Here is a 22,670-nt window from a genome sequence, read left to right as displayed (position 1 = left end):
ATGCCCAATTGCTTTCGTTACTGCAGAAACATAAAGAGAATGCAAATGGGGGAGGCAGCGTCTTGGAAGATGAATGGGAAGGAAATCAGTCCTCAAAGCGCTCTCTGAATTAAACTGTGGTCCACATTAGGGCTGGTGGAAAGTTTTCCATCAAAATCAGGTTTTCAGTTCAACAAAAGTGTTCACAAAATGTCTGCTTCCCACAGAAATTTACTTTTTCCCATTAAAAAAAACAAAAACTGAACTGCTGTAAATGCGGCCACAATGCCCCATGGGATTTGTAGTACAGTTGTCTTATGTCCTCATTCTCCTCTGTGGGCTAGATTTCCCTCCAGACTACATCTCCTATGATACACAATGGTCAGGGATTCCTGCAATACATCTCCCCCCTTTTCTAAAAGCAGGGGGCATGGTGCAGCATGGCAGATTATAGTCCTATCAGAAAAGGATGGGATGTGAGGCACCCAAACAGCATCTTAGAATTGAAATATTTTGGATTTTGGCCAAAATAAAAATAAAAATTTACCATGAAAAATGTAGACAAAAGTGATTTTTTTTTTCATTTTTCTGTGGAAGAAAACCCATTTTCAACCATTGTTAGTTCACACTGTGTAAATGTTCACAAATTCCTGCCGTAAGCTTTAGAAAGCATAATGTTAAAATAAAATGTGCTTTAACTTTTTAATTTTGCTCACTTCTACAAGATGAGAAATATTACAATGAAATATCTCACATAAATTAATCTGAAGGATATTGAACTAGCAAAACGGCCAGAAATACTTTTAAACTAGTCATGAGTTTTGTAATAATGATTCTTACAGAACACACTATTAAATATATTCTATGAAGTAATTTTAAAAGGGATTCTTTCAGATACTGCTGGCAAACTATCAAAAACTTACCATTTTGCAAATGATACAAAAAGGAGACAGAACAACTCAATCAGTTTACACAAAAAGGGCCTACTGATATGGATCAACTATATTAAAATCATACTTGGTAATAAAACAGAAAATGTGGAACCAGAAATTAATGAACCAAAATTGTTGTGTCAGATATAAGGCCTAGTTTGTGAACAAAATAATGAGGGTGGGCTTTTCCAACCACCCTTCCCTGTGAGGGTCCTTAAAAAACAAACACACACTTTTTTCTGTGAGGGGTGGGGAACAGGGAAGAACAGACGAAGACAACTGGAACGTCACCATCATGGCTGCCATCCCTATTACCTCCTGGAACCCCAGACCTTCTTCATTCTAATCCTGAGGGATGTCCTGACCAAACTGGGCCAGAAAAGGATCCAGATGACATTACCCCCCACACACACCCGATCAGCTCCAGCTAAATCCCAGACATCACCTGAGATTAAACAAGATTGGATTTTTACAGCAGCAGCAACAGCTCCAGCTCATTTCAACTAACCTCTTCTCTTCTAACCAAAAAAACCCCAACAACAGCTACTACCATCTTTGATACCATCTAAGAGACTGTCAAACCGGGGGGAGAGCGGTCCCTGCTACAGGGAGAGGGAACAAGAAATGTTGTTAAAACAAAAGCTTTACTTAATACTTTACATTTCAAATGCTTTAACAGTTTTTCCTTCTTCTCTGTATCTTTAATAAAAGGTTAAAAATATTTTAATGGTGCGTTTGCCATGGTACTAAGCAGCTAAGGTCCCTGTATACCAATCCCTGGACCTTGTTTAACACTACTTAATGCTAGACAGTGACTGGGTTATGTTAATACCTTCGACCCATTCCATAGAATCATAGAAGATTAGAGTTGGAAGAGACCTCAGGAGGTCATCTTATCCAACCCTCTGCTCAAAGCAGGACCAACCCCAACTAAATCATCCCAGCCAGGGCTTTGTCAAGCCTGACCTTAAAAACTTCTAAGGATGGAGATTCCACCACCTCCCTAGGTAACCCATTCCAGTGCTTCACCTAGTGAAATAGTTTTTCCTAATATCCAACCTAGACCTCCCACACTGCAACTTGAGACCACTTCTCCTTGTTCTGTCATCTGACACCACTGAGAACAGTCTAGCTCCATCCTCTTTGGAACCTCCCTTCAGGTAGTTGAAGGCTGCTATCAAATCCCCCCTCACTCTTCTCTTCTGCAGACTAAATAACCCCAGTTCCCTCAGCCTCTCCTCATAAGTCATGTGCACCAGCCTCCTAATCATTTTTGTTGCCCTCCACTGGACTCTTTCCAATTTGTCCACATCCTTTCTGTAGCGGGGGCCCCAAAACTGGACACAATACTCCAGATGTGGCCTCAGCACTGCCGAATAGAGGGGAATAATCACTTCCCAAGATCTGCTAGCAATGATCCTACCTATACAGCCCAATATGCTGTTAGCCTTCTTGGCAACAAGGGCACACTGTTGACTCATATCCAGCTTCTCATCCACTGTAATAATCCCCAGGTTCTTTTCTGCAGAATTGCCACTTAGCCAGTCAGTCCCCAGCCTGTAGCAGTGCCTGGGATTCTTCCATCCTAAATGCAGGACTCTGCACTTGTCCTTGTTGAACCTCATCAAATTTCTTTTGGCCCAATCATCCAATTTGTCTAGGTCACTCTGGACCCTATCCCTACCTTCCAGAGTATCTACCTCTCCCCTCAGCTTAGTGTCATCGGCAAATTTGCTGAGGGTGCAATCCATCCCATCATCCAGATCATTAATGAAGATGTTGAACAAAACCAGCCCCAGGACCAATCCCTGGGACACTCTGCTTGATACTGGCTGCCAACTAGACATTGAGCTGTTGATCACTACCCATTGAGCCCAACAATCTAGCCAGCTTTCTATCCACCTTATAGTCCATTCATCTAATCCATACTTTTTTAAGACCGTATCAAAAGCTTTGCTAAAGTTATGATATATCACATCCACCGCTTTTCCCATATCCACAGAGCCAGTTATCTCATCATAGAAGGCAATCAGGTTGGTCAGGCATGACTTGCCCTTGGTAAATCCATGTTGACTGTTCCTGATCACCTTCCTCTCCTCCAAGGGTTTCAGAATGAATTCCTTGAGGACCTTAAATTTATTTCATTTAAATTAATACATCAGTCCTCCTTGGACTGTTGTAAAAGAGAAGTATTTGTGTACTAAAATAAACACTGCCACTGACAGGATTATGAAGGATCAAGCTTTCGGACACAAATTATGTGCATTCATCTGTTTGTACACATACCCCCCCCCCCACTTTCATATACAAATAGCTATTTGCACACGCAAACATGTAACTTGCAGGCACAATTCTGGAGATCAAGTTGGAAATTTGGCCTTATGTGTACAGCTCAATGCTATCTAGAGAAGTTCTACAGCACAGAAATGTACATAATCAATATGCTTTAGAAGCAAAGCCTTGTTCAGTTCAAGGGTCTTAATGCAAATTCCACAGAAGAACGACAGCTAATGAAAAATGTATTTTTCTTCCTATGTGTTAGCAAGCTCATTCATTGCAGAAAAATACGTATTTGAATGAAGATTTCCTTGATTTCCTAAAGATTCTCACAAATTTCCAATATCACACTTTGCACCCAATGGAAAATAGAAGACAGATGATATAGAAAGGTATGTTTATGAATATCTGGTCATTATTTGTGAAATACATTCTGGTATCATCCACTTGCAACACTAAGTAGTTGTTTTACTTAGAACCTCTTTACCACAAACAATTTTGCTGATTTCTTTTTTAAAAATATATTTTAAAAACTTGTTGAGAATATTTTAAAATAAAGTACATCTCTAATAAACCCCTACATGGTCTGACAAACACTAAGACACATCTCTACCCAGCAAATACTGAACATAAAAGTATCAACAAAGAATCAAAACTATTATATTTTCAATGTATAATTTAATTTTATGCAATCCTTAAAAAAGTTACATTAAACCAAAATATTTTCAATTAAATGTATGTACCCATTCAAGAGACTCAAGAAATGTATTCTTAGCAGATATAGTCACACACATTAATAGAAAGTCAGTAGAAAAACGTTATCTACCTCATTTCACAAATCAAACTGTCTATACTATGGAACCACATACCTTGCAATTCCAATAAATATGAACCACGGTGTTATAGTGTTTGTAATTAATAATAAAAACCATCATCTCAACCTCTTATTTAAAAAAGGAGGTCACAGAATAATGTTTCAGAGAAACAGCATCATCGTACAAGTAATTCTAGGCAAAATTAGAGGGGTAGGAATGTTCAGTGTTCAATCAATGACACAACTTGATTTGCTAAATACTCCCGTAATATTTTGTCTTTTTTTTTTTTTTTGGTCTTACTAAAAATAATAGTTAATGCAGGATCATATTTGTACACAATGTGCATGCATAAATTACAGTATTTCATTCTACCTTTCACCCCTACTCCTCCAATCTTGAGAAAGAGTCAACTGTTTTCTTCTTTTAAGTCACAGTAATTCAGTAAGGTAGCACCCGAAAAGTGTTATGAAATCCATCAAAATGCTTAAACTGAAGGCAGGTAGAGTGTCCAGAGTTACACTGATATGGTTAACATGCACAGAGTACATTTTTAATTCTAATGATGACCAATTTTAGTAACAAAGCAAATGTAGAAGTTTCTGCTTCAGTAAATATATAAATAGGCTTGGACAGATTAGATTTTTATTGGTAAATATCAGGAAACATCGATTTCCCATACAAACACAAACCTATGAAAAAATATTTCCATCGATGAAAATCAAAATGTATAGATAGGCAAAGTAAGTAAAATGCTGCTTGAGAATTTAGAGACTGATTAAGAATATTTACTTTGTATATTTTTCCATGTGATGTTGACAATTTGTGATGTAATGGTTATAAAGTTTTAACTTTAACTCAACATCTACTGTCATTAAATAATTATTGTCTGATTCCCCATAATTTCCTGCAACTATGAAAATTTAAACAGATATGAATAAAAATGCTTAAAACCCACAATTCTGCACAACTGTGAAAATTTAGATCAATCAAAATTTTAAGAAAAAATCTTAAAAATAAACATTGATATTATCTGGTGAAATTATTAACAAAAATAAACATTGATTTCTGCCAAGCCTACATATATTTTCAGCCTACTGTAGTAAGCATGTCTTGAATTAACTTGCCTACCTTTAAAAGCTGAGGTTTTATAGTTATGCTGTATAGCAGCAATCACATCCTTCCAAAAGTCGTATTTTGTCTGTCTGTCATGCTGTAAGAGTAATAAATAAATAAATAAATAAATAAACAAACACACACACACCCGTGAGCATGTCAGGTATCAATTTTTACATGCGCAAATAAAGTGAACGTCATTAATAAATAACAACGATTATTTGAAAGCAAAGTGTTACGGCCTGGGACTCAAGAGATCAAGGTTCAGCAGCTGGCTCTGCTACAGACTGTGTGCCATCTTAGACAAGTCACTCAGGTCCAGATTTTTAAAGGTATTTTAGGCATTGCTCAGCTCAGCACTGCCACACCTTTCTGACTTAGGTGTGGTCTGCAGTACAGACCTATAATCGGTAACACTACATCGCTCGGGGGGGTGAAAAATCCACACACCTCAGCAACATAGTTACACTGACCTAACACCCCGATGTAGACAGCGCTATGTCAGTGGGAGCTGACACAGCTACCCCCTCTTGGGAAGGTGGATTAAGTAGCCAACAGGAGAGCTCTCTCCCATGGGTTTACAGCATTTTCATTAAAGTGCTATATCAGTGCAGCTGCACCTATTCAGCATTTTAAGTGTAGGCTTGCCTTCACGAGCCTGAGTCATATTTTCAAACATGACTTAGGCACTTAGGAGTCAGTGAAAGTCAATGAAATTTGGGTTCCTAGGTCTGTTAAGCATTGCAACGCTGAGCAGTGCAATGGCTAAATACCTTTAAAAATCTGGGCTTTAATCTCTCAAGGCATCTGTTCCCAGTCTGTCACCAGAAGATGCTTCCCTTCCTCACAAGGATACTGGGAGGAAAAAAAATTAAATGTTTGGCTTTGTCTACACTAGCACTTATCTTGGTAAAATTTTTGTCAGTCAGGGGTGTGAAAAAAAACACCCTCGACTGACAGAAGTCTCACTGACAGAAGCACCAGTGTGGACAGCACTATGTTGGTGGGAGATGCTCTCCTGCCAACACAGCTACCACTGCTCATTGGGGATGGTTTAATAATGCCAACAGGAGAGCTCTCTCCCACCAGCATAGAGTGGTTACACAGGAGACTTTACAGCGGAGCAGCTGCAGCAGTACAGCTGTGCCACTGTAAGGTCAGTAGTGTAGACACAGCCTTTGTGCAGCGCTCAGAAACATTATGGTGAAGAGGGCCATATAAGTACTTAGAACAACAACCGCGGATAATATATTGGATTACTGATATATGAAATTCAGTTCCTGAGGATGTAGATTTTGTTTTTAAACTGGTAGGTTGATATTATTTACCTATATAGTCATTTTTATGGCATTTTTAACGTATTTATGGTGCCCACATTCTGCCCTTAAAACTGGCAAAAATAACTACTAGGACTTAGTGATCTTGCCAATAACTCCTCCCCAATGCCAGATAAAAGCCAAAAGCCGGGCTTAGCAGAAATGCTTTACATCACACTTGGAAGCCTGTTAAACCTGGCTCTGGCAAAAAGATCGAGGAAAGCATTTCTACAGACAGGAACCTTCTATAAAAAACACACATTCTCATCATTCCTAGAAGGATCTATCTAAGAACTGACAGCAGAAGTGTCTCTGCTGATCTCAATTGCCATGTTAGGATATATGGAGAGAAGCAATTTCCCAAATACCTGAATCCCAGAACAGATTGTAATTAGTCCCTTGAAATACACCCAAAAATCAAACAAGCAATCAGTACACACCACAGAGTAAAGGTGTTCCCATGCTCATAATGACCAGTCACAGAAGGTAAACGGCAGTAGTATGCATGCAATATAGTCTGAAATAGTTTTATTTCTTTAAGCTAGCCAATAAAGCTTAAAGTTTGATATGTAATGTTGCTGTATTATAAAAATGAATTGTTGTAGCAGTGTTGGAACCTCTCAATACGCTTGTTAGCACGGCTTTTGGTGTAATGGTTAACATGATTTCATGGGACTGCCTTTGAGATCTTTACCCCCACCCCAAATTTGTATTCAGATAGGAATAAAGACCCATTCATTAATGCTACAGGGCTGTATAGAGCTACAAAAATCAATACTGTGGCTAATACTAACTTAATGTCTACTACTCCAAATATGGATTTGCATAAGGGCCCTATATATGGTCTGCTTCTGGGTCTTGGGGGATGAAGGATTTTTTATTTTATTTCTTTTTTTTGCTCTGATAGCTATGAGGGTATCCTTCATGCATCACTTCCAAGTTGTATACCAGCAGCTGAGCAGTGCTGCTGTAGAGTGTTCATTATCGTACACTGGCTTTGTTTTCCAGAGATTGGAAAGTTTCAGCGCCGTCGTTTTTGAACTTGAATTTTATTGACTTTTTCAGCAAGTTGACCCAATAATGATATAGAATATGAAAACATGATCCAGTAGCCACGTAACATAATTTCAAATCCTAAATAATCACCACCAATTCAATTATACATAGCAGGTTCCCTGGAATACAGTGAACAGATACAGTGAGAGGAAGAATGATCCAAAAGTTAGGGCACTAGACTGGGACTTGCAAAATCTGGGTTCAGTTACCTGGTCTGCTACAGCTTGCCTGTGTGACCTAGGGCAAGTCATTTATTCTCTGGTTTCAGAGTAACAGCCATGTTAGTCTGTATTCACAAAAAGAAAAGGAGGACTTGTGGCACCTTAGAGACTAACCAATTTATTTGAGCATGAGCTTTCGTGAGCTACAGCTCACTTCATCGGATGCATACCATGGAAACTGCAAAAGACATTATATACACTGACCATGAAACAATACCTCCTCCCACCCCACTCTCCTGCTGGTAATAGCTTATCTAAAGTGATCATCAAGTTGGGCCATTTCCAGCACAAATCCAGGTTTTCTCACCCTCCGTCCCCCTACTCACAAACTCACTCTCCTGCTGGTAATAGGTCATGCAATCACAGACATGAAGGTCGCTATCTTACAACAAAAAAACTTCAAATCCAGACTCCAGCGAAAAACTGCTGAATTGGAATTCATTTGCAAATTGGATACCATTAATTTAGGCTTAAATAGAGACTGGGAGTGGCTAAGTCATTATGCAAGGTAGCCTATTTCCCCTTGTTTTTTTCTTACCCCCCTCCCCGACGTTCTGGTTAAACTTGGATTTATGCTGGAAATGGCCCACCTTGATTATCATGCACACTGTAGGGAGAGTGGTCGCTTTGGATAAGCTATTACCAGCAGGAGAGTGAGTTTTTGTGTGTGTGTTTTTTTGGAAAAAAAAAAAAGGGGGGGGGGGGTGAGAAAACCTGTATTTGTGCTGGAAATGGCCCACCTTGATTTTCATACACATTGTGAGGAGAGTGGTCACCTTGGATAAGCTATCACCAGCAGGAGAGTGAGTTTGTGTGTGTGGTTTTTGGAGGGGGGTGGGGGGGTGAGAAAACCTGGATTTGTGCTGGAAATGGCCCACCTTGATTATCATACACATTTTAAAGAGAGTGGTCACTTTGGATGGGCTATTACCAGCAGGAGAGTGAGTTTGTGTGTGGGGGGACGGAGGGTGAGAAAACCTGGATTTGTGCTGGAAATGGCCCAACTTGATGATCACTTTAGATAAGCTATTACCAGCAGGAGAGTGGGGTGGGAGGAGGTATTGTTTCATGGTCTCTGTGTATATAATGTCTTCTGCAGTTTCCACAGTATGCATCCGATGAAGTGAGCTGTAGCTCACGAAAGCTCATGCTCAAATAAATTGGTTAGTCTCTAAGGTGCCACAAGTACTCCTTTTCATTTATTCTCTGTGCTTCAGTACTTCCCTACTTAACACGGATGTTGTGAGGCTAAATACATCAAAGATTGTAAGGCACTCAGATACTATGATAGACAGTCTGATAATAAGTACTCTTCCTTTAAACAGAGCTAAAGCTTAGAAGAGATTAAGTATTGCAGTGTCATTAACCAGCACAGAGACTTAAACTATAGCAATAGAGGGATACCACAGTACTCTACTGTTGAAAGGATCTGTCCTTTATTAAAACAAAAAAATCTATAAGTTTCAACCTCCATGTGCTCATCAATGAAAATGAAATCTGAGAGCATTACCTTCCCAAAGAATTTAAGATATACTGTCTTATACTCGTCTGAGCAAAAAAGCTCTAAATATTCATGTGACTGCAGTAGAGATATTGGCATCTAAAATTTAACCAGTGGTTATGTTTAGCACCTGAAAACTTCAAAAAGGATTCCACCTCTAGAAGTGTATTCCTAGTTATACACATATCTGTAGCATGTAGAGTGAATGTTTATTGAAAGTTTTCGATTTGAAGATTTAACTTCTGAACTCACTTAACTTTCTACCTGCATTAACAAGTCACTTGTAAGAGTTACACTATATCATATTTCAATTTCCAATTAGTTTTTAAGAATACCATTCTAAGACTAAGGCAGACAAGCACTTAACTATTCATATGCTAGCTATTTGTGCCCTCTGGTGGAGACAGTGTATATTGTGACCACACCATTTATCCTGACAGGTTTCAGAGTATCAGCCGTGTTAGTCTGTATTTGCAAAAAGAAAAGGAGTACTTGTGGCACCTTAGAGACTAACCAATTTATTTGAGCATAAGCTTTCGTGAGCTACAGCATCCGATGAAGTGAGCTGTAGCTCACGAAAGCTTATGCTCAAATAAATTGGTTAGTCTCTAAGGTGCCACAAGTACTCCTTTTCTTTTTACCATTTATCCTGATTGTTTTAGTAGAAGACCTATATATATACACTGTAGAATTGGAATGCAAAGCTCCAACCCAATTTATATTTCACTTTTTAGGATAAGTGTCAAGACAATTAATTACTCCATATGGTACTTTGTGTGCTTAGGGAGGAGAGAGAGAGATGAGCAGAGAAAGGAAAAGAATAAAACAAGTTGCAATATTTTTTTCTTCTATCAATTGAGCTTGAAATTATGTAGCTCTTACCTTATCTAAACAATCCACAATCCTTGCACAAAGAAGGGCTCCTGGCAGGTCAAAATAATTATCATAGTAATAATATTTAGCTGCAAAGGAAAGAAAAAGAAAAGTTGTTTTAAACTATGGTGTATATTTTAATTGGGAAAAAAGTGTGTGTTTAAATGGTTAATTTTAAAGTTCCCACTGTGTTTTTACTGGGATTAGATATTGAACATTGGCAAATCTACTATCATGTTACATATTTTGTGCGACTCTTTTTCTTTTTCTGGCCATAATTCTATTGGTAATAGAAAATTGCTACTCAGTAGTAAATTACTGACATTTTAAAAATAAACATTAAGCCTCTGGATGAGATCCTCACCAGCTCAGGCAGAAAGGGCCAGAGTCTTGTAACGGGGCTCAAAAAATATTGATGAGACCTGCTGGGGGAAGATTCCCACAGTGCAGAACTGAGGAAGACAGTGACAAGGCTGCCTTTTGTGAACATCCTCACAAGTCCTGGTGTAGGGACACGTTAGGGGCAAGACTATGGGCTACAGAGCTTTGGATATTTTAGGCAGCACTGTGACCTATAGGCCAGCCTGCTGTAACTCAGACAGGCATCTGGGTCTAAGTATACTGGGGGCCTCTCCAGCCCCCAGAGCAGCCCAGAATATGCAAGGTGTAAATGTGGCTTGTAGACAGCAAAATCCCATTTTTGGGGCTGAGAGGTCCATGCTGTGCCTTGTAGAGGAGCTGGTCTCTACTCCTACAGACATATAAGACATAACTACCCATGTTGGGTAGTTATCTGTATACTTCAATGGAAGTACCCAAGAGTAAAGCTATGGATAAGATAATGACCTTCATCCTGCAAACCTTATATTTTATTGACTTAAGCATTTTTAAATCCTTATATATTTTGTGTGAAATCAGTGCTCCCAAAAGAGGCCAAGTTTATTTTGTTTTAGTTAATAAAAAATTTAGCCTACCATCAAACCTCTGTGTATGTTATAGACAACTGTAAAGGCCAAAGTCCCTTATTTATCCACTGAATAGATAAGGGTAGAGATGCAAGTTTCCCTCCTGAAATGGAAAAAATGCATCCCCCAACAGAGGAGAGAGTAGTTCAGTCTCCAGGTCCATTCAGTCCTTCACATTTATTCATTTTTGGCTGTCAATGACAGAGAGTCCAGAGTAGCGAGTCAGCAATAAGAAAAACTTGTAATGATCTGCAGACTGTTTGCCTTAAATAATCAAGATGGTGGTCTCAGTGTATTTCTCCAGTAGGGTGACCAGATAGCAAGTGTGAAAAATCGGGATGGGGGGGGTGGGGTAGAACAGGTGCCTATATAAGAAAAAGCCCCAAAAATCGGGACTGTCACTATAAAATCGGGACATCTGGTCACCCTATTCTCCAAGGAATACCTACCCATCCCAAAGGAAAGCTTTACAACCAAAACTAGACTAAGACCACCAACTTGTTTTACATGCAGCAAACAGCAGTCAATCTTAACAACTTCTGTTCATTGCTGATGTGGACTCAGTATGAACCTGAGAATTAAAGGTGAAAAACTACATATCTTTTTAGCAATCCCCAAGACACCCAGTCCCATACATTTTCCTAATTTAAAAACATTTTAAGTGTTTAAAGGAAAAACTACATAACAGCAGCAAGTATTGCAGTACCCAAAACAGTTTCTAAGTTCATGAAGTCTAAGGTAAACAAATTATTTATATTTACCTGAGCGGGAAACCATTCCACTGAATGTTTTAAAGTGTTTCCATTCCCTCCTGCCATAAATTTCCAAGATCTCTTCAGGAGTCATACTCTTCGTACCGTGGCTTGCCCTAATTGATGCATAGTGTGAAAAAGGTTAAAAATATTTAAAATCATTCAAATTTTCTACAGTGCACATAAGTGTGTAATAAATAATCAAATACTGAGCTAGGCCATGTGATTGCTCTGTCTCCCATTTCCTGGCCACTCAGTAATCCGTTCTTGGGGAAAAGGGAGAGGTCTCTCTCAAATATCAGTCTTGATTCTCTCATAACCCAGAAGATACAGAATTTCTCTGATAAACCAATAGTGCCTTGCTGAAAATAAGATCACCAAATCTACTCTTTCATCTAAGGACATTTTCTTTAATGATACAAATGGGATTTTCCTCTGGTCTGACTAAAAGGAATAAGATCTGGGAAAATTTGTATTTTTCTGCCATTAACATCAGTATCTTTTGCAGCAAGTAGTATGCCCCTCCAAACTGAGATCATAACCACTAGTCTTTCCCTTGTAAGGAAAAAGTGCACTGAGCGCTCCCGTAGGCCCTTGGTCAAAAGGACCATCTTTTATATTAATTTCAAACATATATGGATATCTTCTATAATAGATCCAGTCACATTATTTTCAGGAGTGGAAAGAATCCATGTTTTGTGCCCAATTAACATATCTGGGGGAAAATATGTAATTTCTTCCTTCTGCAGCATGTCAGCATTTTTTTCTGGACAGTATTGTGTGATTAGCCATTGTGGACTCTAATCCATGATGAGCTAAGCGCAGAAAGGTCCCTATATCCACGTAGAGTTCATTATAGGAGCACTGCTTCTTTTACAGTCAGCTTCTGATCCTCATCAGTTGTACGTAAAAGCTTTGTCCTGATTAGTTAGCTTATGAAAAACCTCAATTTTTCCCCATGAGAGGCTAAGGTACATTCAGAAAAATCACTTCTCTTTGTTGTGATCTCAAACACGCCACTGTCTTTCCTAGCATCTTCTCCCACAGTGCCAGAAGAGTCATGCTCCCATATAACTAGGGCCCTAACAAATTCACGGTCCATTTTGGTCAATTTCATGGTCATAGGATTTTAAAAATCATAAATTCCATGATTTCACATATTTAAATCTGAAATTTCAAGGTGTTGTAACTGTAGCGGTCCTGACCCAAAAGGGGCGTGGAGGATTGCAAGGTTATTGTAGGAGGGTTGTGGTATTGCCACCCTTACTTCGGCTCTGCAGCTGGCGGCGGCACTGCCCTCAGAACTGGATGGCCAGAGAGTGGCGACTGCTAGGCAGGTGTCCAGCTCTGAAGACAGCATAACCTTCAGCAGCAGCACAGAAGTAAGGATGGCATGGTATGATGTTACTACCCTTGCTTCTGCGTGGCTGCCTTCAGAGCTGGGCCCTTGGCCAGCAGCTGCCACTCTCCGGCTAGCCAGATCTGAAGGCAGCAGCACAGAAGTAAGGGTGGCATGGTATGGTATTGCCACCCTTACTTCTGCACTGTTGCTGGCAGTGCTGCCTTCAGAGCTGGGTGCCTGGCCAGAAGCCGCTGCTCTCCAGCCACCCAGCTCTGAAGGTAGTGCAGAAGTAACAGTAGCAGTTCCATGACCCCCTACAATAACCTTACAAACTCCCCTCTCCTCCCCCTTCCCCCCCACAATCCCCTTTTGACTTGGGACAACCAGTTTCAAAAATGCTGGTCTTCCCTGTGAAATCTGTATGGTATAGGGTAAAAGTACATAAAAGACCAGCTTTTGTGGGGAGACCAGATTTCATGGTCCGTGATGCATTTTTCACAGCGTGAATTTGCTAAGGCCTTACATATGACAGTCTTTTACAAATTTTCTTTGTCTTGACTTTTATATATTGTGCTAAAATCACTGATTAAATTCCTCCCTTCACTTGTTTAGCATACAACATACACCTCAGACCCTGAACTATTTAGGCACAGTGGAGCAAAGAATAAATCAATCATGAATGGTATGGAGAAAGAGAATAGGGAAGTGTTATTTATCCCTTCACATAACACAAGAACTAGGTGGGTCATTAAATTCATTAGGTAGCAGGTTTAAAACAAACAAAAGGAAATACTTCACACGACACACAATCAACCTGTGGAATTCATTGCCAGAGGATATTGTAAAGGCCAAAAATATAACTGGGTTCAAAAAAGAATTAGAGAAGTTCATGGAGGATAGGTCCATCAATGGTATTAGCAAAGATGATCGGGGACACAACTCCATGCTTTGGGTGTCCGTAAACCTCCAACTGCCTGAAGCTGCGACTGGAGGACAGTGGATGGATCACAAAATTGATCATTCTATTGATTCCTTCTGAAGCATCTGGCCACTGTGAGAAGACAGGATGCTGAGCAATGTGGACCATTGGTCTGATCCAGTATGGCCGTTTTTATGTTCTTGTAATATCTGTGTTAACTTTGAATTATCTGCATTTTGTTACTGTGTATGTGTGTGTGTGTGTGTATAGAGAGAGAGAGAGCTTAACATTATATAAGACACCTTGTTTCTGAATTTGGAAAACAGTAGAGTTTTGCAACATTTTATTTTTTACCACCTCAAATTACAAACTTTCCTATGTCTTGTTTAGCTAGTAATGACAAATGGCTTTGTCCACCAGCTACCTAATGCTACTGTTTTTTAGACTCCAGTCCTGCAAAGACATAAGCATGCACTTAACTTTGCATACTGTGATTAGTCTTATTGAAGTCAATGACAATATTTCGAGTGCATAAAGGTAAGTACAGGATCAGGGTCTATGAATACAGTGGCTTGACACATTGGGTGAACGAAGCAAAATTAGTTTCAATAACTGTACCCACTCTAAGGATTCTGTCTGGAAAAGCAAGTAGTACATCAATTTCTACTGACAGCATCAACTAACACAGCATGAAAATCATGAAGGAGTACAGTAGCAAAAGCATTAAGCAGTTATTACGAAAGAGAGAGATGTTCCAAACTAGCAACTAAAAGCAACTTTTATTGTGCCATTATTTATAAAATGGATAGGTCACCAAAAAGTTACATACGTACATTTAAAACAGATTGTGCACAAAGTTACATATGTTGCACTTAGCTTCTAATGACAGGTTTCAGAGTAACAGCCATGTTAGTCTGTATTTGCAAAAAGAAAAGGAGGACTTGTGGCACCTTAGAGACTAACCAATTTATTTGAGCATAAGCTTTCGTGAGCTACAGCTCACTTCATCGGATGCATACTGTGGAAAATACAGAAGATGTTTGTTTTTATACACACAAATCATGAAAAAATGGGTGTTTATCACTACAAAAGAAAGAGAACAAAACAAAATCTTTCTCAGGTATTTTCCACAGTATGCATCCGATGAAGTGAGCTGTAGCTCACGAAAGCTTACGCTCAAATAAATTGGTTAGTCTCTAAGGTGCCACAAGTACTCCTTTTCTTTTAGCTTCTAATGTAAAAAATAAATACATATGGTGATTAGTGTTCTAAATATTTAATAACTGTCCCAATTATCAGATGCTGGCATTTAAAAAAAGTATGCAATCTTTTTTATCTGTCTAGCCATAAAAATTAATCAGTATTACCTCAAAATTGTTCCATCTCCAGCAAGCTTAAAAAAGTTTCCATCTTCCAGATCCAATGCCAACCCTTTACAGCTAAAATTCATTTTATTTAAAAGACGAAACAAGAAAAGTAGTAATTAGATAAGAAATGATACCTGAGAGATAATGAAGCACATATCAGACTGTCCAAATGATATACAGTTATAACAAGTATGCGACTTTGCCACACAAAGAGAGGCCTTGATCTTCCAGACACTTCCATATGTGAATAACTTTATATATGTAAGTAAACAATGAGGTGAAATCCTAGCCACACTGAAATCAATAGCAAAACTCCCACTGACTTCACTGGGGCCAGGATTCCTATGAGTTCAATGAGATTATTACTCACATGAACCAACTTATTATAAGTGTTTGGAGGATGAGGGCCTACATTTCTACAGGCAGGTTGTGTGCATTTTAGCCAGCTTTTAATATTAAGGAAAAACAACATCTAATTGATTAATATTCGGTAGTAACTTGAGCTCACTACTAGCTAAACTGGACAAATGAAGTCCTATCAACCCAAACATTACTGTTGTTTTACTGTAGTTCAACATAAAGGTGAAACTACAGTGCAACCTCTTTTATCTGAAACGTTTCAGACACATTTGGATAGAGGTTCACATAATCAGGACAAGAAACTGAGTAACGATTTACATTGTTCAAAGAAGCAAGGAATGGAAAACACCACCCATGATTCCAGTGAGAAGGGACAGTTAACTGCAGTCACACAGCATGAACCCTGGAATTTTTAGAGCTTAGCAAACAGAATGGGCTCATATTATTTTTTTTAAACCAAACATAGTCACATTTTCAACTTTATTATCAGATACCCAGAGTGATGATAGAATGATCCAGGTGAGGGAGGCAATGAGTTCAGAGCCTTGAATATGTAATGTATGTTAGCACTATGCGTAGGTAACACACGCAAACACACACGACCCAGTCCTGATGGCTATACATGAGGTCAACCCCTGTGTCTACAAAAAGCTCCATTGACCTCAGTGGGGCTCCATGAAGGTTCAGGGGTCAGCCAGCACAGATCAGATTACATAACAGAGACCTAGGCATATGGTTCTACCAGATATCTTTATGCTTCAGATGACCTGTAAGGCATGAGAAGTACCAGTCTGGTATTAATATAATTTCAATATATACTCTTCAAGCAGTGTATAGGGAGCCCAACACACCCAGCCCTCTCTTATCCACATTGTTGGTATATTCATACTGCTATGTTTCAGTATATGAAAGTAACTTGGGACTTGCTTTTATCTAAAAAGTTGCCAAACTGTCAAATTGAGACCTCTGCTCAACTTCTGGGAAAAAAAACCTACTCCAGATATAGATTCTCACTCCAAATGCTAATATTGTAGATGAATAAACCAAACAGAATTTTAGCTGGAATAGGATTATATTTTTAAAAATCACATTGAAAACACTATCAAGGCTTTTAGGCCTCAAATGAAAACTACTGTATTAGCTATTGTTTTGATTCACGAACATGTGCATCCGTATTACACTTCATCTATCTTTGGAACTGGAATGGGTTTTAAATGGCAAATCTAGTGCCCAGAGACCAATGTTTTTGTAGAAGTCAATATCTTGCCTGTTCACTAATGAAAAATATTAGAGTGGAAGGAATTTATGACATGCACATGTGATGACATTGACACAACAACTCATGTGCAGGGTTCTAGGACGCCAATTTACTTGCTGCAAGACTCTGAGAAAGTCACTTAACCTCTATGCAGTTCAGTTCCCCCCGCCTACCATAAAATGAGGATAATGATATTTACCAACCTTTGTAAAATACTTTGGGATCTATGAATGCAAATCTATATGTAAGGGCTAGGGCAGTGGTTCCCAAACTTGTTCCGCCGCTTGTGCAGGGAAAGCCCCTGGTGTGCTGAGCCGGTTTGTTTACCTGCTCCGTCCGCAGGGTCAGCCGATCGCGGCTCCCAGTGGCCAATGGGAGCTGCTGGAAGTGGCGGCCAGCACATCCCTCGGCCCGCGCCGCTTCCAGCAGCTCCCATTGGCCTGGAGCAGCGACCTACGGCCACCGGGAGCCGCGATCGGCCGAACCTGCTGACGCAGCAGGTAAACAAACCGTCCCGTCCCACCAGGGGCTTTCCCTGCACAATCGGCAGAATAAGTTTGGGAACCACTGGGCTAGATATTTATTAGAGTTGGTTGAAGAATCTCAACATTTTCAAGAGTAGAGAATTCTAATTAAAAAAAAAAATTTTGACAATTTCTTTTTTGAAAGCCTGAAATTAAGCAAATTTCAACCAGCGCTACTATTTATTATTTTGGAAGGCTGTTGTTTCAATATAATTTGACTTTTTAAACTATTATTTAGGAATAAGACAAGTTATTTTCTCAGCCCCATAAAAACTGAGGCCTCAAGGAAGTAAGACATTTTTAAAAATACTTACCAAAAGTCCCAGCTTTCTGGAGTTACAGTCAGCAATTCTTTATCATAACCCTTCTCGGTTACCAGGTAGTGGGCAAAACTATCATATATAAGCTACAAATGAGAAAAATAATGAGAGAAAAAAAACGTTATTATATCAAGTAAGAGAAACTGTCCCTACCTACACAAGTATCTTAATAAGTAAAATGGGCAGTTAACATAAGAAGAGCACAACTTATCCCTGTACACATTGAATGTTAATTTTAATTAATTTCTAAATCATTGTGATTATGAGTCACAGCAACATTTAAAATACTGTTCATTATTATTTCTGCATTTCGGTGACATTTCCAGAAATAAGTAAATAAGCTTTATATCAAGCTCTACTAAGTACAAGAGATTAAATTCTAACAATAGATCTTCCACAGCAAGTATTTACAGTTTTAGTCCGGCAAAAGTATATTAAAGTCAAAACACTGCAGAGTTGAATCTCTGTAAAGAACAGTTAGTGAAAGCTGTATGCTACATCTGTGTTATATGTAACATGAAAAAAAACTGTCAACTAGTCATTCCCCAGAGCCAGAAAAGATTTAGTTCAGACTAATCTTGTTGAGAGTGGAAGTAGGGCTGTTGAAAAGTTGCCATCTAAACTGTTCTTCGAAAGACATTGGGTTTTCAATTAAATTAATTTTTTCGCAAAAAGTGTCTTTGCTCCATGGAAAACTTTGATATTTCATTGCAAATTTCAGGTCCAAAATCCAAAAATGGCTGTTCATCATGGGAGCATAATGAACTGTGCCTATCATAGCTGACATACCAGTAACAGCCAGAGTCATCACAAATATTAATTACTGAAAATTATCCTGCAACATTTTGTGGATGAAATAGGAACCAATGTAGACATTATAGATGGAAGGAAGAAAGAAAAGAAAAGGGGACAGGGCGCATGCAAGCTTTGCAACACATCTAGAGTGTAAACTTGCAACCACCTGGTATTTAGTGAAGAAACAAGAATTGGTGAAAAACATGGGGAAAGCATCCAGGATACCTGGGTGGGCATATATTAGAAGCCAAGAGGTGACCATCCTACACTAATGACAGGTTTCAGAGTAGCAGCCGTGTTAGTCTGTATTGGCAAAAAGAAAAGGAGTACTTGCGGCACCTTAAATAATTTGTTAGTCTTGTTAGTCTATAAGGTGCCACAAGTACTCCTTTTCTTTTTGCATCCTACACTAGGAGAATGTTTATACTGCAAACTGAAGTCGAACTATGTTAGGTCGACTTACAGCCATCACAGTAATTATTGCAGTGGCTCATGTCCACACTAGCCTTCTGTCAGTGCTGTGCATCCTCATAAGGAACACTTCCACTGATTTAAGGGGGACAGTGTAAGGTCTGAGAGTCTGAGCTTTCAGCTCCATGCACAGCTCCCTGCCAGAAGCCAGGCTGCCCCCCTGGTTCTTGGTTCCATGCCAGAGCATGGAAGACACCTGGGCTCCTTGCGGGGAGTAAATAGCCCAGATGTAGGGAGTCTGGGCAGCAGTCCCGCTCCAAGTGGGAAGCCAGGACCACAGTGGCAGCCTGGCTCTGAGCTAGGAGCCCGAGCAGGAGCCTGGCTGGGAGCGGGGATCTGAAAGCCAGGGGGCAGCAGGGCGGTAGCTGAAGCCTCCACATGCCCTGACATGACAGCCTGATCTGTGACCGGCTTTCCTGTCCATTTCCTGGCTCTAGCATGGAGCCAGGAAATTGACAAGAATGACAGCCAACAGGTGATATAAGTAACCTGCAATGTCTGTTTCGACACTGCATCAGTCTATCGACACTCACACAAGCCCTACGCCTCTCATGGAGGTGGAATTATTATGTCAGCATAATAGGGCACTTACATCAACGGGAGCAAAGCTGTAGTGTGTACACTGACATTATTAGATTGACATAAGCTGCCCTACATCAACCTAACTCTGTAGTGTAGGCCAGGCCTAAATTTTACAATGAGTGTTTCCAGCACATATAATTCACCCTCAAAAAAATTGCATTAATTGAGGCAATGTGAAACAGAGATGAAAATAAATAATTCCTTCCACCTACCCCTTCCAGTAAGCAAGCACAACGGATTCTGAAGCTAAAAATCAGAAAGATGCCTCATGCTCATATGCTAAGCGCCTAAGAATTCACCAGTATATAAGCAGATAAGTCATCAAAAAATATGAAAGGTCTGAATTTCAAAGATACTAAGCTCTTAAACTCTCACTTCCTTTAGTAGGAGCAGACACTGCATTCAACACCTATAAAAATCAGGCCCTCAGAGCGTTATAGCTATAAGGGCAAAAAACAGCCAACCTTTGTCTGAGGGCTTGTCTACACTTGAACTGCTGCAGCTTTAGCACTTCAAGGTAGACACTACTTACACTGATGGGAGGTTTCAGAGTAGCAGCCATGCTAGTCTGTATTCGCAAAAAGAAAAGGAGGACTTGGGGCACTTTAGAGACTAACCAAGTCTCTAAGGTGCCACAAGTACTCCTTTTCTACTGAGGGAGGGGTTCTCCTGTTCTGTAGTTAATCCATCTTCCCTAGAGATGGTAAGAATTCTTCTGTCACCCTAGCACTGTCTACACCAGGGGTTAAGTTGAAATAACTACGTCGCTTGGGGTGTGGATTTTTCACTCCCCTGAACAACACAGCCAGGTCAACCTAACTTTTGAATGTAGACCAGGTTTTCATTCACTTTGCTTGGGTAAAAATTTCCACTGAATTAGAACAGGGCAGGGCCCAAAATTGGTTGTTTTGTTTCAAGCTTCCAAGATGATATAAATAATAGCACACCGACATATAGCAAATTTAATCTAAACAAAAAGAAAAGGAGTACTTTTGGCACCTTAGAGTCTAACAAATTTATTTGAGCATAAGATTTTGTTCAAATAAATTTGTTAGACTCTAAGGTGCCACAAGTCCTCCTTTTCTTTTTGCAGATACAGACTAACAGGGCTGCTACTCTTAATCTAAACAAGATTGCAAAGTACATCCCGCCTATGGATGGGTCACTATTATGCTTTCAGAACCTATCAGGGATAAAATGCCCCCTGCTTCCTTCAAGTACTGGTAAATCATAGTATAATTTTGCCTAGCTGGTCACAATTTAAAATGCAGGGCTATTTAACAGCGGATGTCTACGGCCTCCTGAACCCCCTGCACGAAAGTAGCTCTGGACTGGAGCCACCTCTGGGCTGAAGGTGGCAGCTCAGAGTCCTACACAAGAATGAATGGGCAGGGCCTCGCTTCTCTCCCCCGGGCGTTACTCAGAGGCGGGAGGAGGAGTGGGAGACGTAGTAGCAACCCCCGCCTCTTTGAACGCGCCGCTGCAGCGGACGCGGGGCTGGGCTCCCGGGGGAAGCCAAACCCACCAGCTCCCGCTTGGGCGGGCAGCAGGCGGCCGCGGCAGCACAGCGAGGGACGTGGTAACACCCCGCTGAGGAAGTCAGAGCCCCGCCACGAACCCGGAGCGCTCCTGAGAGCCGGGCGACGGCTCTGCCTAGCGCTGCAGTGCCCGGGTTGGCCTGGCAGAGTCGCCAGGGCTTCCCCGGGCGCGGGGCTTGCAGCCGCCAGACCAGCGACGTCTGGCAGGCGAGGAAGCCGCTGGGCTGGAGCCCGGCCCCCGCCACTCACCCGGGCGCTCTCGGGGAGGTTGTAGCGACACAGCGTGTGGTCCAGATCGAAGCCGAGCGCGTCACACTCGGCCAGGGAGAAGGGCCGGGTCATGGCTGCGCAGGCGGCGGCGGCGGCTCCGGGCGCTGGCGGGGGGAAAGGAAAGTGGCGCTGCGGCGGCCGCTTCCTGCGGCGGCTGCTCTCACTCGCTGCTGCCACCAGGCCGCCCCAGCGCTGGCTGTGCCTTTCCCCGCCCCCTCGTCTTCTCTGTGGCGCTCACCTGCCCCTGGCCCTGACCGCTGGCTGCTCAGACGGGTAAGCTCAGAAGACTGGCCATACTGGGTCAGGCCAAAGGTCCATCCAGCCCAGTATCCCCTCTTCTGACAGTGGCCAATGCCAGGTGCCCCAGAGGGAGGGAACCTAACAGGTAATGATGATAATAATAATGTCTTCTGCAGTTTCCACGGTATGCATCTGATGAAGTGAGGTGTAGCTCACGAAAGCTTATGCTCAAATAAATTGGTTAGTCTCTAAGGTGCCACAAGTACTCCTTTTCTTTTTGCGAATACAGACTAACACGGCTGTTACTCTGAAACCTGTCAAAATGATCAAGTGATCTCTCTCCTGCGGTCCATCTCTGCCCTCTGACAACCAGAGGCTAGGGACGCCATTCCCTTACCCATCCTGGTTAATAGCCATTAATGGACTTAACCTCCATAAATTTATCTAGTTCTCTTTAAAACCCTGTTATAGTCCTAGCCTCCACAACCTCCGCAGGCAAGGAGTTGCACAGGTTGACTGTGCGCTGAGTGAAGAAGAACTTCCTTTTATTTGTTTTTAAATCTGCTGCCCATTAATTTCATTTGGTGGCCCCTAGTTCTTATATTATGGGAACAAGTAAATAACTTTTCCTTATTTACTTCCTCCTCACTACTCATGATGTTATATACCTCTATCATATTCTCCCTTAGTCTCCTCTTTTCCAAGATGAGAAGTCCTAGCCTCTTTAATCTCTCCTCATATGGGACCCGTTCCAAACACTTAATAATTTTAGTAGCTCTTTTTTGAAGCTTTTCTAATGCCAGTATATCTTTTTTGAGATGAGGAGACCACATCTATATGCAGTATTCAAGATGGGGGGCGTACCATGAATTTATATAAGGGCA

At 40.7% G+C, this 22,670-nt stretch overlaps 1 protein-coding gene across 5 annotated transcripts in view; it reads right to left on the bottom strand.

Annotated features, from left to right (window-relative positions):
* NT5DC1 (5'-nucleotidase domain containing 1) overlaps window positions 1-21,688 on the bottom strand; it is a 244,985-nt gene extending 223,297 nt beyond the window's left edge. For all 5 annotated transcript variants that reach the window (XR_013345618.1, XM_077812970.1, XM_077812971.1 and 2 more), the window contains exons 1-6: window positions 21,526-21,688; window positions 17,885-17,976; window positions 15,429-15,500; window positions 11,810-11,916; window positions 10,093-10,172; window positions 5,132-5,213 (exon numbers count right to left, since the gene is read on the bottom strand). Coding sequence is in view for 4 of the 5 variants with exons in the window: in XM_077812970.1 (XP_077669096.1) it covers window positions 5,132-5,213; window positions 10,093-10,172; window positions 11,810-11,916; window positions 15,429-15,500; window positions 17,885-17,976; window positions 21,526-21,618 (526 nt within the window). In the remaining variant the exon portion in view is untranslated. The remainder of the gene's footprint in view (window positions 1-5,131; window positions 5,214-10,092; window positions 10,173-11,809; window positions 11,917-15,428; window positions 15,501-17,884; window positions 17,977-21,525) is intronic.
* Between the last annotated feature and the right edge of the window lie 982 nt (window positions 21,689-22,670).

The sequence above is a fragment of the Eretmochelys imbricata genome, chromosome 3 (assembly GCF_965152235.1).
Source record: "Eretmochelys imbricata isolate rEreImb1 chromosome 3, rEreImb1.hap1, whole genome shotgun sequence".
NCBI lineage: Eukaryota > Metazoa > Chordata > Testudines > Cheloniidae > Eretmochelys > Eretmochelys imbricata.
The sequence above is the reverse complement of the archived record's forward strand: the minus strand, read 5'-3'. Positions and strand labels throughout refer to the sequence as shown.